Genomic DNA, 17,945 nt, shown 5'->3' on the forward strand with positions numbered 1-17,945 from the left:
TTACTCACTTGAATGTTTATTGCCAATTTCCCGCCGCATTTCCTCCGTGCGATTTTTCAAATGGGGCTCCAGTGGAAACTGTGCGAATGTCATGTTTTCGTTGCGCATCTGTTTTCCCAGGGATTTCATCATGAGGAAACATGTGTGCATCCCAGCCACACTCCGCTGGCCATCACGTTCGTAGTAGAAGATGGAATGTGACCAGTTGTGTCTGCAAAATGGTGTGAAAATGAAAAGGAAAATGAGTCACAAGCAGCGTTAAAGCGACTTATTTTTCTGTTTGCTTTTACAACTTACCGTTTCATTACATTTATAGTCAGTTCAGAGATGGTCTCAAAGCTGACCATTCCCGTGCGCAGTAGCATATAGAACTCATCGTTGCAATCGGTTTTCTTCTGCTCAAAGTCGTAGGTGGATCCACCCACAGAGATCAGAGGTGTGCCCTGGCTATTAAAGTATTTTGTAATCCGACTGACAGCAGCTGCAAATAGTTTGAGACTTAGATTAGCTAAAGTTCCTACTAGGATTTAGATGTCTCTCACCCAGGGAGTAGTCACAAACAGGGCCAAAGATCACCTGGGCACATTGCTTGATGATCCCATCCATGGCCTTGATCACGCCCAACGAGGCATCGCACTTGGTGTCATGGGCCAGCCACTCAAAGTCAATGTGAGGTGGAATCAGTGCCTTGGAGCGTATCTGCTGCTCGGCCACCTTTAGGATGGGTAGCACTCTCGGCAATGAGGCCTGATACATGTTGTCATCCGGCAGCAGGACCAAAGCGCGAATGGTGCAATTTTTCCCGTTTGCATTGCATATGGACTCACAGTCACGAGCCGGCTCAACCCGACACTCGGCCTGACAGCGCTCCAGGGTAATGCAGAGGCAGAGCAGACCCAGTAGGAAGAGGAACTGGCACCCGCCCATGGGGGTAGCGGTTGCACCTGTCGTGGGGAGGATTGAGGCTGGGGCTCTAATCAAATCAAATGATTTGCTACTCTGGTGCTCGTCTGCTGTGTCATGATGTAATCCCAATTGCCTATGAGCCGCCTTGAATTGGCTCATTTGCATAGTCCTTCCTTGGTGTCTATAAGTTTCTGCTGGAACTGTGGTTTCCTTCTCCAATTTCTCATGCAATCTCTGTCTCTCTGATTGCTTGAGGGCTCTTGTGACAGCTGGCGGCTAATTAAGTTGCTTTGATTGCGCGCATAATTGAACTGAAGTTTTGCCGCTGCATGTTGCTCTGGGGTTTCAAATGTGGTTGGATGTTGAGGGTGCTACTGCTGCGGCTCCTGTTGGTGTGAATGAAGTCATTGAAGTCATTAGTAGTGGCGCCTTCTCTGCGGGGATGTATACATAAATCATTAAAGTTTTAATGGCCTGTCCTTGAGGCAAGATTGCGTTAACGGGCATGTCGTATGCTTAATTTTGCGAGCCAAAAGATAGTTTCAAGTGGAAGTTCTGATGAACTGTTCAGAATTTGATTGCTATTTATGAAGGTATTATTTAATCTAATTAGGATCTTCTTGTTCTCAACATCATACTAAGCTACTCAAGACAATAAAAAAGTTTATTTTTGAAATAAACATTCCCATTTTCTTTCAGGTAATTCCATAATTAAGTATCGTAAAATCTACTCATCAGCAATGCCCGGAAGATCCCCAGTCATAAAAATCAATGTCTTTGCCCATCATAAATATCTTTATTTCCCATTGCAGCTATCAAATACTTAAGTAAACAAAATCGTTGATTGATAGCAAAGAAATAACCAACTTTATCTTCCATTGAACTGCAGTTTGTGACTTCCAAATCTCCAAGTAAAGAAATTCCTCCAGCTGCAATGACTATCATGTACGAGTATAGCCAAATTTATTGGTAATAAAATGTTCGCTAGGGACTTTAACAGCACAATTTTGGGTTCAATGAGTTGTTTTATGATTCGATTCAGTACTGATTCATCGCTTCTGATGTCCATAATTATTGGCTTGATTTCGATTGAAGTTGCTGCATTAGATAATGGACATGGGGTGCGCTATTGTTTATGCCAATTTCCCTGGAATTGTTTTGTGGACATTGCATGTGTGTCCCACGATAAGGCTACCATCAAGGGAATGTGTCGAATGGTAACATTCATGGAAATCTCATACAAATTGGCCCACTCTTCAAAGCGTCACATTATTTCTGTCAGCAATCTATCGTATACTGAAACGTCATAAAGGTAGAGAAAACTAACCGAAAAACAGTCCAGAAGCAGCAGCACCAGCAGCAACAACAAAAACGTGTCAAATGGCAGCGACAACATGCTCCCAGATGTAGTTAGGGGTGCGGTTCGGGTGATGCCTAATCTTATCTAATGACAAGCGGTAAACTTATGATTGCTGTGTATCGTCGAGAGTCGTTCAGTTAGTCATGCGGTTCGCATTGTCAATTCTCAGAGTATCTCTGACCCTTTGAACGATCTAATTGGATTAGTGGATGGAATTGAATGGACTTTGTATGGGATTGGCACACACACTTCAAGAGGTTTGAGATTCAATGATTCAGATTTAAAGTTTCAAGAGAGCTTCAAATATTATTTAAGGATTGAAATCAAATTTGAATAATGATTCAAAAGATTTGATTTGCATGAATATAAATGATTTTCGTGAGGGTTATTTAAAAGAAGAGTATTCAATGGGAACTATCAGGAAAGGGGTTTTTTCAGTAGTAGAATTTAATCAAAAAGGTAAACCAAGTTCGGTCTGATACAACTGTCAATATTCCATTTCGTTTAATAACATCCAATGTGTACTTTGGGTCATACTTTTGGGGACCACCAGACAATATTTCCCTTTGGGGCCGGTACAGGGCACTTTATCTGCTGTCCGACTGTCCGACTGTCCGACTGTCCGACTGTCCGACTGTACGACACAAATCGACGTGGGCCCGAACGAACTTGAGATTGCGTATACGCAGCTTGCTGTGGAAAACCCCAAGCACAAACTCGAGAGAACTGGCTGTTGATGATGATGATGATGGAACGGGGAACCCTGCGTATCGCTGAGCAAACAAAATGAAGTTGCGATCCAACATATTTTTAGGGGAGGGGGGGGGGGATCGGAACTGTCAGCAATTAATAAGAATTCATCACCAGACCCGCTGACACTCGACACGAACTGTGACAATGCACAAAATAGTGAAATATTAATGATATCAAATAAAAAAGAAACAAAAAACTCTATGGGTCATGTGCCTGCTGACAGTAACCTGCCGATATCAGTTGTTGGAACGAAGAAGAGAACTAATTTCATTTTGCGAAGCCCAGGAACAGAAACAGAAGCAGAATCAGAACATCAATCATTCTGGAAGCACACTATTTGCATTGATAGAAGCACAGAAATAGAACTGAAAGTACTACGAGTGGAAAACAAATACTCCACAGTGGCATTCAAGGTGCCTGTGCCGACGACGACTAGTGTGTGAAAATCAAATATATTTATTAACAAATTGGCATGGACATCATCGCAGGCATTCAGGCGGCTCTTATCAGCTTCAGGCTCAGTCTTTGGCCGAACGTCAGTTTATTTTTAGGCTCTGAACACTCTTAGCCAGCCCCCTGACTGATTGTGATCGTGCGCTGAGGGACCGACGACCGCTGACAGAGCCCAGAAATCGCGAAAATAACCGAGCTGAGCGAATCAATCATGTTCAGCGGCATTGCCGAACATGTTGCCACTCACGGTGCCCCGGAGCCCCGGAGCCTGACCATAAGCCCATCGAACTCGCTAAGCCCCAGCACTCAGACACACATGGACATAGTCGTCTGCGATTCACGGCTCTACTAGAGTATTACTATGTTCGGTTTTTGGTCGTGTTTTATCAGGCACTCAACTTGTAAAACAAATCTATGAGATTTTGGGAATTGTCTCGACATGCTGTCTTTATTTATGGAAAATAAACCAACTAAAAATAATTCCTATCAATAAGCAAATTTGTTGACCAAGAAATTGTGTTCCAGAGAATCCTCACAAAGATTTTCAGAGCAATTCCAGCTTTCTAATCAACGGCAATTGCTATTTATAACTGTAGTTACCCAGTGACAATAGGTTTTATAACATTATTTATATAAGAACTCAAGTAGAACAATCTATTAGATGTCAGCCACTTCAAAGCAAACAGATACTCCGCCACCCTGAATGCAATATCAATCAATTTATCGAAAATATATTTTTTTAACGAGCATAGAAGAACCTTTCGGGATCGAAGTGTCGAAAGACAAACCGTCTACGATTGAACCTTTTCGGAGTCTATTTATAGTAAATTGTTTATTTTGAATGTGCAATCAACCGCCGGACTCCCGCCTGCCGACTGCCGACAACCTGCCGTGTGCCTCGATAAGATTACGAAAAAGTTTGCAATATACGATATATGCGATATAAACTGGGGAAGTGTTAAGCCATATGGGAGATATCTGTATAAGGTTTTCGAACCAAATTATAATATCTTTGAACTTCGATGTGGACTGCCTGTAACCAGGCGAGTTAATTTGGGTTTATGTATCGGTTTTAGATCTCTTCGATTTGCATGAAACTTAAATATCCATTCGTCATATGCGGGAATTTGTTTGCTCGTATGTTAAGTTTATGTATTAATTATGAATTTTTAATGCCTGCATAATTTCGTTTAAATTTAGACAGCCATGCAAAACCATAATAGGAAAAGTAAACACATAGTTTTTCTGACACGTTTTCCACGTTGTCTAGACATGGGGGAAGAGAAATTTTAAAACTTTGCCCTCCATCAGAACGTAGGCCATGAATAGTTGTACCTTTAGTTATGTGTAAACAGCCTCTGAGGTTACCCCAGAGACCATGTGGTGGCATTTATGGCACGCCTGTTAAATGCCATGTAACGTGGCAATCAGCAGGCGTCAAACGAACCGTAATTAAATTCCCTGCTCAAGAGGATTTAATTAATTTCTGTTCTGTTAAAGTGTGCGGAAACTAATGGGGGAACATGAAATAAGAGATTATAAGGATTTATCACAAATCATTTAATTTAAAGGTGTAAAGAGGTTCTCAAGCTGGAAAATGAGATTGTCTCTAAATGGGAGGTAAAATTAACTGAAGCTTGTGTGTTTTCTTCCTCTCAGTATCCAGGGAAATTCTTTTAAGACACAAACAGAACAAATCCTCAAAAAGCCAGCCATTTTATGGTTTGTTTTTCTGTCTCGCTGGAATATTGAATCGCTTTCATGGTCAACTCAATTGGCTTGAAAGGTTATTTTTCTACTCCCACATATAGAAGAAACCATTTGAAAACTTACCACACAGCAAAAAACTTCCATCCATTGTGGGGCCCAACCACGAGGCAGGAAAAAGTCTTTAATCTCTAAAGAATTCCTAGCTTACAGAAGCTTAAACTGAAAGTTTATTTTATTTTGCTTGCCAAACCCTTTTCTACAGAAATTGTTCATTTTTCTTGGGGTATTGACTTACCAATTGATTAATTTGTATATTCAACCTATCACGTGGCTATAGCTATGGCCATGTTCGACCTGGGTGTGACCATTGGCCTGGCTCTGTACCAACACTATATATGCTCAGTGTGGCCTTTGGCCTGGAATATGCTGCATACTTCAGTGCGTCGTCAGCGGATGTCACTTTCACTTAGAAGAGGTTTGCAAACAGAGCTTCAACTTTATGCTAAACATGGCTAAAAAAGTCAACAAACGCAGTAAATTGCACTGAAAACGAAAAGGGAACTGGATAATTTATTTGTTTTTGCACAAAACCCGCAAATTGAATTTGGTCGAGCAGTGGTCAGAACAACAGTCAGACGGAATTAATGTAGTGCAGATTTCATTTTCTGATTTAAATTTTAAATGGGAAAATAAATCATATACTTTTCGAATTCAATGATGCAATTGAAGAAGTTCTAGAAAGGTTTTTGGGATGAATTCCGGCAAGATAAATTACTTTAATAAAGAGCTTCACATAGGGATCTTTGTTTGCATCGTACAGAAGAGAATATATTTTTGCTATTTTTTAACTCTCTTGTTAACTTTAATTGTACCTGAGTACCTAAGATAAATCTCATTTTGTGCTGACATTCGAGTCTTTCAACCCCCACATTAATTCATACCCAGTTAAGCATAAAAAGAAAGCTCTTCACTGGTTTATGCAAATTTAATGAAAACACAATTCGGCGTATGAGTAATATGCGTGCCAGTTACAAAGTCAAGAGAGTTGAATATTTTATAGATTCCGGCAAAGGGCTTACTACTACTTACGACTAATCAACCTAGTCTATTCCCTCATCCATAGAGCAATTTGCATTTTGGTACATGTCTTATTTTAATTTTGCCAATGGCACCAACATAGTTGCCAATATTTACCCCAGAGCAAAATGTTGTTTTGCACTCATTTGCTTTTATCCCAGACACATGGAGGGGGCGACGCAGAGAACAGAAAATCGCTTGAAAGTGCGAGAAAGTGAATTTGCATGAAATGTGGCGTTGGGGCGTGTCTAAGGTTGAGCAAGAGTGTTCTGTCAATGTGATGCCATCCATGGAAAGCGTTGAGACAACAAATAGAGATGAACGAGAATGTAACTTACGAATGCTTTTGTCTGGCAGAATATTTCAAACGTTTGCCAGATAACTATGCACATTTTTTAAACAGTTTTTCCTTCAGGCAATTGTTAGCTTTGTTACTGAATTATTTGTGTTTGGGAAATTTAAAATATTTTCACTGTAACACACTTATTGAGGAGTAAATATCGTTTAAAGTTTCTGGTGTAATTTTATTTGTTGCATTCAGCTGTATCTGCATTTAACACCTCCTTTTCGAAGATACTTTCATTGCTTTAACTATATACATTTATTTGCACATCTATTCCATACATTAACGCAATATTTGATGTGCAATATTTAACCTTTATTATTGTATTTTTTTATTTACATTTTCTACAGTTATATTGCATATTTCATCGTATTTTTGCTGATGATTTTGCACAATTTGACAGCGGCAAAAAACGGTTCCTGCTTCTTTTATCAACAACACAGTAAAACAATCCCGGACCAGTCACACCATTTCATGGCCCAAAGAATATCTATATAATTTCGCGAAATCAGCCGCATCTAAAAACGTACAAAATATATCGAGCGGGCAATTTGTTCCCATCGAATAAGAATTTCTTTTGTCGCCCGCTTCAATGCGCGCCCGATGTCGAAATTGAACTGAAATTCGCGGTCGCTGGGGTAAACTGTTCACTTTGTTATTTTTCCGCTCTTCATTATTGGCCAAACTATTGAAAAGCTCGACCAGAGACCTTTTTGTGGAGCATTTCACCAATGCAGCAGCACGCACACAAAGACACATATACACAAACTCAACAATGCTCCATGTTAGCTGATAAGAAAGCCTGCTGATAACAGCCGGCCTTAACAGTGGCGTCTCTGTTAGCCCTCTTCTGGGTCTGTTATCTGCAGCTGTTGTCGGCTGCCTGATAAGTAGGTGGGGGTATGGTGTGTGCCAAGAAACGCCCCCAATTAACGAAGTAACAATGTCTCCAAAGGTGTGAAAATAATACATAGTGTGGGCATAAAAAAAGTTCATAAAGTATGGGGAATGGTGTAGGTGCATCAAAGAATGTACAGAGATAAGACAGTGTAAAAAATATAAAGAGAGTACATTCTAGTTAAGTGTAAAGTAATTTGTTCTTAAATGAGCTTTATATTCTTCTTTGGCTTCAACCATTTCCTAGATCCAAGCCATTATTCTAGTTTCTTGCTTGGTCCTTGGTCCTTTGTTCTATTTTGTAATTTTCCACCACTTGATGCTTTTCAAATCGCTATTTCTTGTACCCATTACTAGTGGAATGCCGGGCTATATTCTGTTTGTGTGGACAATAAGAAGATTGTATTCTTTTGTAGCACAAACAATACACTCGCATGTTATCTTTTGGTCTGCATTTATCTGTCTTCGCTGTAGCAAAATTTGTATTTTTTTCCTCCTAAACTATTTCCTGTAATAGGGTATCCTTAATTGTAATATTTCGCTATACCACAATAGCACTCTAACATATTTTCACTTGCAAATGCTTCTGTTGGACACACAGCGCTTACACGCAATGTCATTACGGCCACATCGCTCATACGGCACAGCATTGTGTGCCAGAGCACGCATTTTGTCTGAAAGCGGTTTCTGGTCCGCTCTCTGCCTGTTTCCGCACCCGGCATGATCCTTTGGGAGTGTTGAATGCACAAAAATTAATAGCATTTTAAGCACCAACAGCGGCAGCAGCCGCCGTTTGAACGATGCTCGCAATTGTTGTTTGCCCAACAGGAAACTTTTTGCGTTCTCATAAGTGGGTGGGAATTGTGGGTGAGTGGTTGGAGGAGAAACAGGAAATGGTTATCAAGTGCGCTTAAATGCTTTTCCTGTTGTCCTGCTTTTGACTGAGTGAGCAATTATTGTATAATTATGATTTTATGCCAGTTTTTGCACAAAAGAAAAATGAAAGAAGGAATGCAATGAGAAACAGCTTAAAATGTAGCTGAGGATTGGGGATTGCTGTGATTATTGTGATATTTGGTCAAGTTGTATCCGTGTTGTTCATACGTTTATTTAATTATAATATCTCTTGTGATCAAGCGCTTAAGGCTGACTGAATGGGTTAAAGCTTTACAGAGCAATGTAAGTGAGTGTTTTGAGTGTATTCGTGAGTGTTCTCGTGTGTGTGATTCTACGCAGACATTTATAAGTATTCAAAGTGTATTTAGTTTCGGACATACATTCGCAATCATGAATACAAAATGAGAATATCTAACAATTATCATTTACTTAGAACTACATAAGCTGTGCATGTGTGTGTGTGCGTGTGTGTGTGTGTGAGGCAGGTGCCGCGTGCCACCATCTGCTGCAACCACTGTCGTCGTCTACTGGATGGCATTGCCATCATCATCGATCGCCTTGAAGATAATGCCATAGATATGATCGACCAGCTTGGCCCACGTGGCCGCTTGGCCCTCGTCCAGACTGCAGGCGGCGGTAAGCACTTCCAGAATTATGCCTTTCAGTTGCTGCAAAGATTTGAAAAGGATATTAGATATAGGCAACAATGAGAATATAAATATATGTCTTTTACATTGTACGACTCCTTGGAAATGGTACGGGGTATATGACTGACGGCTATCTTGGTCCAGATCTCTTCCAGCTTCTCCACATCCCCCTCCTGGCCCAGTACCCGGATGGAATCGTCAAAGACTCGTATAATCCGGCCAGCATGGGCCCGAAAACGTGAATTTCCCTGAAAAATAAAAACCAAATATTACCATCCATTATACTCATCCATTTCAGAGGGTCCCAACAACTTACACTTAGATCCTCCAATGGCACATCGCGGAAGGAAAATTTCTCCAAATTGGACGGAAAACGGTTGAAGAACTCCTGCAGTATAGCTGCACCCGAATCTGTGGGTGTTGCCACGGGTATCTCCCAGGTCTTTTTGATCACTTGCACCTCATCGCTGTTCATGTTTCTGCACCGCTTTGCTCAGTGTAAGTTTACTCTTTCTAACTATCTCTCGCTCTTCCTCTCTTTCTTTCAGGTGATTGCCTCGCTCTTTCGTTGGCTCTTAAGCTGAAAAGAGAGAGAGAAAAATGTAATCAAATCAATTATCATCTTCGCTCTCAGCCAGCGTCTCTCTTTCTATCGCAGATGAAATCAAAACAACAAACAGTGACTTATATAAATATGCGCACAGCACGTGCTAAAAGTCAATGCCTTCGCTATCACACGACAACAACAACAGCCTGGACATCAGCATCATTATTTCGCAGCACAAATTAACGTCTGTCAGTCTGAAGCCAAAACCCTTGCCCAAGCCCCCAACAACGCCTCTGCCCAAAACCCCCTTTCAGCATCAACAACAACAACAAGCCACGAGGATTAGAGATGACAACGTGAGTTGTTGATGGGTAGGGATGGCTGAGCATGATTAAGAGCAATACCTTTTTGGATAGAAGAAGATACTTTTCCACTGATGGGATTCCGATTCGGATTCGAATGTACTAAATAATCTAAGAGAATTTAGATTTAAAGGAATAAGCTCTTAAAATATTTATCTCTTAGCTATGAGAAACACCATTTAAAAATCGTTTTACGTAATGCACAGCCCATCTCTAATTAGCTTGTCGTAAAGCCATGGTCTGCTCTCGAGTTCATTAGCTGACCCTCTACCACTTCCCTGCCCTGCCGATTCCGCTGTCATGCCGTGCCGTGCCCCAGTCTGCCCTCAGCTGACCTCCCCTGCCTGCCACTGCTATGACTACAGTGGCAGTGGCTGTGTGGCACCCATCACCGTGGATACTTTGTGGCTGGCACTCGTTTACAAAAATTATCATACCCCATTCGCTGTGCCCCACTCGAGTGAGATGTGAGAGGTGAGAGTGGGATGGGCCTGACAGTGGGAGTGAAATTTCTCGATGCGGAAAACGGAAATGTAAACCGCAAGAGACCAAAGAAATGCGAGCAAATATGCGACAGGGCGGTCAGTCGGTCATTCGGCACCGGTCACTCCCATTAGACGTGATTATCGAGTGAAATTATTTCAAAAAGTAAATATGTATTTTTCGAAAAGCCATAGAGCATTTTGGAAAATGCAAATGAAGCAGAAGGCAAAAAAAATCTAGATTCCCACTCATTTCCATGCAAATCACAAATCAAGCTAGGAGAAAGGCATACATATTTATGAGCTGAGGAATCCACAGGAAAATTCACATTTAACAAACGGAATTTTAATGAATAATAAATAGAGATGAGTATTCCTGTTGTGGTTGTGCTGTGGTTCTTCGGTTGGCTTTTCCGCTTTTCTTTAATGACAGAAACACTTGGAATAGTATCCTAAAGGCATGTCGGGCGGCTCAAGGAAAGTTGTTTTAGTAAACTCAAAAGTTTATTAAAAATTTATAGACTGAAAGAGGGACTGAGAAATGGATAGATAAACTACAAGAGGGTGGAAGGGAAAAGCTAGAGAAATATAGAGAAAGGAGGAGAGGGAAAGAGGAAAAGAACAGTATAATAAACAGGCAGAAAAGAACAGGAAAATGGACTCAAGTGCAGCCGCAGCAGGTGGCCGACATCGTATTGTTGCTTGGAAAAGCCAACAAGAAGGGAGGGGGTAGATGCCAGTGCAGGTGGGGAAAGGTTGGAGGTGGAGGCAAAAAAGATAGTACTATAAAAAATTGTGCCATCTCTCAGAGTAACCTTGTCTACAAGACCCCCTCTGGGGCACAAATACACTCCAAGAGAGAGAGAGAGATAGAGGTCTGTGTATGTGTGAGGGGCGCATATGTCTTTCAATGTGTGTGTGTTTTGTAATATGCTTCATGTCCAAATGGCCTGTGGCTTTTGCGGTTGTACTAGCTCTGAGGGGAGAGTAGGCGGGCCAGGAGGCCTGTAAGTGTAAGTGTATAAGTGTTGCCCACTCTTTCTTCCTCCCACTCTCTCTCCTTCTCTCTCTCTCTCTCTCTACATATATATTCTCCTGTGTGTGTGTTTAAGTCGGCTGCAGTCAAGAGTGAAAAAAGGCAGCAACAAATCAAGCGTTCACTTCTGTTTTCTGTGTGTGTGTGTGTGCGTGTGTGTGTGTGTGTGCAGAGGCATGTGTGTGTAAGGACATTGAGCGCTTAATTAAATTAAGGCAAACTTGATGGACAGCTACTAGACAGACAGCCTGAGAGGGGGTGGCTGGCAGGCGGGCAATTGAGGCAGGTGCAGAGAGATGTTCTGTCAGCTGTAGAAGGGGGGGTGTGGCAACTGAAGGGGGTATGCCTGCAGAGGGGTTTACAGGTAGGTTCAGGTGTTGCTAAAGTGCCGCTCTAGCCTTGTGTATGCGAATGTATCTGAGTACGTGTGTCTGTCTCTCTCTCTGTCTGTATGTCTGTCTGTCTGTGTGATGCTGCCACTCAAGTGTCGCTATGATTTTGGTTGCAATTCTCTGCCTCCGTCTACCTCTCTCCCTCTATCTATGTATCTGTGTATTTATTTTATTTTACTTTCGAAAAACAACATTCTGTCGATTGCCAAGTCCCTGCATGAGGTGGACCTGAGAGCCATTGAAATGTGAGATCCTCTGGCATGAAATATTTTCAACAAAATATTTCTAGAAAAAAACTCGGAAACAAGTTGATTTAAATTTAGTTGGTAATTTAAAACTTAGTTGTGGAAACGGCACGAGGGGGAGTAGGATAGAGCGAGTTGATTGAACCCTGTAGGTGTGCGCCGGCAATTGTCGATTCTTTAAATACTGAAAAATAAACACAAAGTTTGGTATTATCCTTTCTGATTTAAGTGGCTTTATGGCTTCAAAAAAAAAACATTTTTTGTTATGAAACTTTCACGTATTTTACACAATTTTTCCGCTATTATCAATAGCCAGAGGAACCCATGGAAACTTCCAGAGTTATCCAAACACATTTATGCTTATTATGGTAATTTACCCTACAACTTGATTCATTTTACATAAAGCAAACATTCCTTTTAATAAATACTCGCACGGATTTAAACTGGCTTTCAAATTTCGCTTAAAGCAAACATCATCCACAGCCACTCACACACACACAGTAGGACAGCCATATGCTCACTCATCACAGACATTAAGGATAATGACTACCTCAACAACAGCAGCAAGAACAACAACGACAACGACGACTGTAATACCAACAATACAAATCTTCTCCTTTTGTTAGAGACGACACTTGTTCGCAAGGACAGCACATAAATCCATAAATTTAAAGACAGCTTTTTGTGCAGATTATAAAGCACTGTGGATCGTTGATACACAATTTAACTTTCTTTTGGTTTTGCTTTGTTTATTTTGTTATAATTTCATTGTGAAAATGATGTGAAACAAGGAGTCTATTGCGAATTGTTGTTAAGTAGTAAAGTTAAAAGCTCTGACACTAATTTACACACAAATAGACAAATATTTCATGGCTCTATCGACACTAATCTTTACACCGATCTATATGCGATTTTAAATGTAAGAAAGTGGAGAGCTCTCTCAGAGGGAGTTTAATCATCATAATAAGCCCAAACTAAGTTAAACTATTTAAAAAAGAATTGGTTGTCCCATCAGCTGTTTGCCTGTTGAGCGCTTCGGATTCGAACGATTATTTACAGTTGGTTTTTACTGGTCTTCCTTTTATTCACCCAATTCTTTCATAATTCCGCAATCGCAATCCACTATCGTTTACTGTGTTGGCTCTTTCTCTTTTATTTGAATGTGTGCAGCTGCTGCTTTTGCTTTATTTGTTTATTATTTTTTATTTGCAAAACTTGATTGGTTTTTTGTTGTTGTTGTGCCGTTTTCCGTGATTATTCCCGTGTCCGTTCCCGTTTATTCTGGCTCCGACCGAATAGCGGATAGCGGATTACGGATAGCGGATACCAGAGACAATAGACCGCACGATTTGCGTTCAAAAAGAATACTGAGCGCGGGTTCCGCGTGTACTTACTGTGCTCTCTGCCGGCACCAGAGCACGTTTTAGTGCGCGCCAAAACTGTACTGAGCGAAAGCTGGCCCCAAGAGAGCCCCCCGAAGACAGAGAGACCGAGCAGGTACAGTGGCGTACTTGCAGGGGGATCTAAAGTGTGCGACACCTGGCCGAACTATACGTATTCTGTACAAGCACAGCACGAACCTATTAGGATTGCTCTTATAAGGCAGGGTGTTCAATGGCACGTGCCTAAACCGACCAAAATTGGAGGGTATGCATACGCACACCACACACCATACAAAACGGAGTCAAGGGCCACCTGTGGACAGCAGAGTAGGCAAACTTTGGCTTCGGTAAAGTGCGCTCACAAAAGCTTTGACTAAGAAAAAAGAGAGCGAAAGCTCTTCTTATAGTTGCTTGGTGTGTAGGGCTAGCTTTACAACGGTTTTTCAAAACATATTTTTAAAGAATAATGCAAATTGGGAAACAAGACAATTATTACACCAATTATATTCGACACTCCATTTGTGGTAGGTTAAACACATCCATTATAAGATCAATATTTTTCATTTCATTCATATGTACAATTGAATCACGTGTTCAGCTTTTACATTTCTTAATCAAAAATTCAAAATGCTAATAAAAATGTTTGGCTTAAGACGCAAAGAACCAAATGCTAACCTGTTCCAAATAATACCTGTTTCTTACCTAACTACATAATATTTTCACAAACACATGTTACTACATCACTGTGTTCCTAATCAACAAAACAAAAAATGATATTTTAGACACTCCCCATGCATTATCAGCAACGCAGAAGCAGAGACCCCATCGGCTTATTGATACTACGCGAACTTAGCAAAAAAAAACCAAACAAAACTGATAGAAGTAAAACACAAACAAAATCTTTGAAAAATCGCAGAAAATTCTTAGCATTATCGTATGTCACACCACGCCGAGATTGTTTGTACAATGCAAATGAAAGTCTGGACAATTGAAAATTGTAAACATTTCAATTGGAAAATATTTACATTAATCATGGATACTCGTACAATGGACACTTCAATTTAATTCAAAGTCCGTTTACACTCACACAAGTTCTATGGTACCCCAGAGACAACTGCACACGACGCCGTTAAAATTCAAACTGAACAAAAATTCGAACCCAGACGAGCCTTTATAAAAGATTTTTCAAATGGACAACAGCAGCAACAACCAACTGAAAGCCAGAAACGAAGACGATGAACAAATACATACATAGTACGCAGTTGTAGCTCCCGAAGCCGTATCTTCGTTTACTATCAAGCAGCCGAAACATTTCGATGGGAAGGTGGAGTGATAGTGATAGGTGGGGGGTCTGTGACTGGTGATTGGAAAGTTCATCGTGTTGTTTGTCTATTTCGCTAGATAAGGTCAATATTGCTCGAGAGCATTCGTTCTAAGCAAACATATTCACTATGCTAATCAATCGAAAACTGAAGTTTTCGCCTTTAATTTGTAATCAGCAGAAATGATTTCCTAACCAAATGATCCTCATTGCATATTCTAGAAATTCGAATATTCATTACGCAAGATCACATTGACTAAAGCTGCGCTTAGTTGTGCAATAAAATATCCTCAAAAATAATTTCGCTCTGTAAAAGTATTCCGAAATCTTAGGGCTAAAGATAAGCTACTTTTAGTTGCACATTATCTTTGCATGAAAAACACTTTGCATTTCATTTAATTTTCTAATCAACTAAACACACAGTTCCACCAAACTGAGGAGATGTTTTGGTCAACAAACCTTGAAACTACTGCTATCTAATATACATACATATGACATATGGACCCACATTATCCACAGTGTTTTAGCTGTAAAAGAAAACATACTTAAATTCCAAAAATAACACCACTTAGAAATGTGTGTCTCCCATTAGATATTCGTGTTCAATTTTCACTTTTAATCGAGGAGCTGGCGTTTTCTGATAATGAATATTTTGCATGTTGAATTGACTCTTTATTTTTCTGAAAATATCGTTTGCAAATAAAAGAATTTTGTATGAATAATTAGCTCCACCTTAATTTTAATTGCATAATTATACCGCGCTTAGAATCAAATTTAAGTTTTGAATTTTTCTTATCACGTCAGAGCTTCCTGTTTGGGCCTGCCTCTGAGACAGACAATTGTTTAGACCCCAATTCGGGTGTAATTATAATGCAGTCGAGACGGCAATACAAATGACATGACACTCATATACGAAAACTTTGTCTAAACAAACAAATTGCTAATTTCATGAGCAAATTGTTTGTTTAATTCCCCGCAGTACACTCTGCGCGATTCCAGTCACGTTGTTGTGAATGTAGAATTATTTATGCGCCTAGGCAGAATTGTTTAAACGAGAACATTAGTATATGCTCGCCATATGCCATTCCTCGAGTTTATTATTTGTTGTAACGCCAAACAAACGAATATTTGCACCCATGCACAGAAGTAGCGGCAACTGGAGAACAACAAAATGCATGAAAGGCGAAACCAAACAGGTGAGAATGTGGTTAAGGAGATTACACTATGGGATACCCTGTAAACAGATATAAGTGTATGTTCAGTACACGGAAAAGTAGCAAAAAGAGAGCATTGAATAGAGTAATTCCGCCTATAAAGAATAATAATCATTTGCTTAATTCTGTTGTTCAACATCAAAAAAATATACCCTTGGTGCTTCTACAAGTACCGAACATAAAAACAACAGATGATCCCCAGAGAGTGCTTAAAAGAGCACAACAGAGTGAGAGAGAGAGAGTTATCCGATTCACGTGTGAGTGTGAGTAATAGGGAGAGGGGTAACATATTCAGCCATAGAGCAGGGCAGATCTCTGCTGGAGCAAAGCCCCAGTGGAGCTCTCAGTGGCGTTTTAACAGTTGCCACAGTCAGTAGTGGGTCGCAAATGACCAGATAAAACACGATCATACACAAAACGATACAGTGTAAAATAGAGAGAGAGAGAGAGAGAGAGAGGGAGAGAGAGAGAGCGAAGAGCAGATGCAAACAAAGACGGAAAAAACAAACTTTTAATTAATTATAATTAGATAATAATAATGGACGCTGAGCAACATAATACAACGAATACAAACAACAACAGCAACATCGACAGCGATAAATGCCAGAAGCTAAAGAGATTTGTGATCGTGGGGCTGCTCATCACCATTGGAATATTGAGTTGGCATTTCTATGGTGAGTCCCGCTCTTGAATGAATGTCTCTCTTTTGTCTGAAGAGTAAATTCGATTTCCTCTCTTAGAGTACTTCCAAAGCAAACCGCTGCCCAAGGCGCCCGATGATGTCTTGGAGCTGTCAAAGTCTCTCTATGCTGAGGAGACTGCCGTCAGTCCATTTCTATATAAAGTGAATCTCCAGGGCAAGACCACATCTGGGGCCCATGATGATAAAGCGCCAAAGAAGTGAGTAAATTAATCAGCCTATGATCTCATCTGATCTGTGACATTTCCTTGCCTCTAGTCTCTTTGAACTGCATCAGGATTTGCTGGTCAGAGATGCAAACTCTACTACCGCCCTACTCCTGCGCCTCTTTGACAACTACGAGTTGGATGTGGCAGTGGCCGAACATACCACCTCCGAACATGAACAGGAACAACATGACTTCCTGCGGACTGTAATGAACACGCGGATGATGAAGCTAACAATGAAATTTCTGGTGCACAAAGGTGAGCAGGCAGAGAGCACTTAAATAAACACTCTTACATGAATAGCCTCTAGATATTGTCAGCAGCGACTATGATGCTCAGCTGCGACTGCTTCAGGATCTATGGTTCACACCCTACTCTCGGGGACGCGGCATCGTGGGCAGCTCTAGTTTCGAGCACGTCTTCATGGCGGAAATACGGGATCAGAAGGTGCTGGGCCTCCACAATTGGCTTTACTTTGCGGACCAAGAGCAGCGTGGAAATATCGACTACAAGGGCTGGCTCAGCCACTTGGAAATGGGAAAGGTTCGTCATACAATGGCTTCACTCCAACAATGATAACGATTCCATTTCTGACTTGCAGCCGAATCAAATCTCCCTGAGTCTGCGGAATACCTTCCATGGCATACGAAAACCAGTAACCGGCTTCTTTGTTGGCACCTCACCCGAGCTGGAGATGAGTCTGTACACGGCCTGCTTCCTGGCCACCCCGGAAGAGGAACCCTGCCACATTCAGCTGGGCCATGCCCGCGTTTCGATTGTCTCCCACTCGTGGAGCTGGAAAGGCAAGCGGCTGATAGCCACCGCCTATCCCGACAATCTGCCCTAGAACCGGCCCACACCCAGTGTCGTCCTTAAGTCAATAAAATTAGTTCAATTCGTGTCTCAGCACCACTACCTCATAACACACAAAGCTACAAAAACCTCTAAGATCCAATGTCAAAGTCAAGTTCATTTTATTTTGCGCACTTTATGAGTGCTCTGTGGGGGGGCTCCA

The 17,945-nt window shown here is 41.0% G+C and overlaps 3 protein-coding genes across 5 annotated transcripts; 1 reads left to right on the forward strand and 2 right to left on the reverse strand.

Moving 5' to 3' along the window:
* LOC117585898 (atrial natriuretic peptide receptor 3) lies at positions 1-1,339 on the reverse strand. The gene is made up of 3 exons (XM_034275654.1): positions 543-1,339; positions 298-481; positions 1-211 (listed from the first exon to the last, which is right to left on the reverse strand). Exons 1-3 carry the CDS (start codon positions 1,069-1,071, stop codon positions 1-3), a joined length of 924 nt encoding a protein of 307 aa, XP_034131545.1. The 5' UTR covers positions 1,072-1,339.
* A 7,248-nt stretch (positions 1,340-8,587) lies between these two features.
* Positions 8,588-14,643, reverse strand: LOC117585906 (globin CTT-VI). 3 transcript variants are annotated; one of them, XM_034275664.1, is made up of 4 exons: positions 14,577-14,643; positions 9,360-9,623; positions 9,130-9,291; positions 8,588-9,064 (listed from the first exon to the last, which is right to left on the reverse strand). In XM_034275664.1, the coding sequence occupies exons 2-4, from the start codon at positions 9,516-9,518 to the stop codon at positions 8,921-8,923; spliced, it is 465 nt and encodes a 154-aa protein (XP_034131555.1). In that variant the 5' UTR covers positions 9,519-9,623; positions 14,577-14,643; the 3' UTR covers positions 8,588-8,920. The 3 variants fall into 3 exon arrangements, with proteins under 3 accessions (XP_034131555.1, XP_034131556.1, XP_034131554.1); XM_034275665.1 differs by lacking the exon at positions 14,577-14,643 and adding an exon at positions 13,197-13,447; XM_034275663.1 differs by lacking the exon at positions 14,577-14,643 and adding an exon at positions 13,165-13,447.
* A 1,728-nt stretch (positions 14,644-16,371) lies between these two features.
* On the forward strand, positions 16,372-17,885 carry LOC117586385 (poly(U)-specific endoribonuclease homolog). Its single transcript, XM_034276415.1, has 5 exons — positions 16,372-16,698; positions 16,765-16,924; positions 16,983-17,188; positions 17,241-17,473; positions 17,532-17,885. The coding sequence occupies exons 1-5, from the start codon at positions 16,563-16,565 to the stop codon at positions 17,775-17,777; spliced, it is 981 nt and encodes a 326-aa protein (XP_034132306.1). The 5' UTR covers positions 16,372-16,562; the 3' UTR covers positions 17,778-17,885.
* The last annotated feature ends 60 nt before the right edge of the window (positions 17,886-17,945 follow it).

This window comes from Drosophila guanche, unplaced genomic scaffold (assembly GCF_900245975.1).
Source record: "Drosophila guanche unplaced genomic scaffold, DGUA_6, whole genome shotgun sequence".
NCBI lineage: Eukaryota > Metazoa > Arthropoda > Insecta > Diptera > Drosophilidae > Drosophila > Drosophila guanche.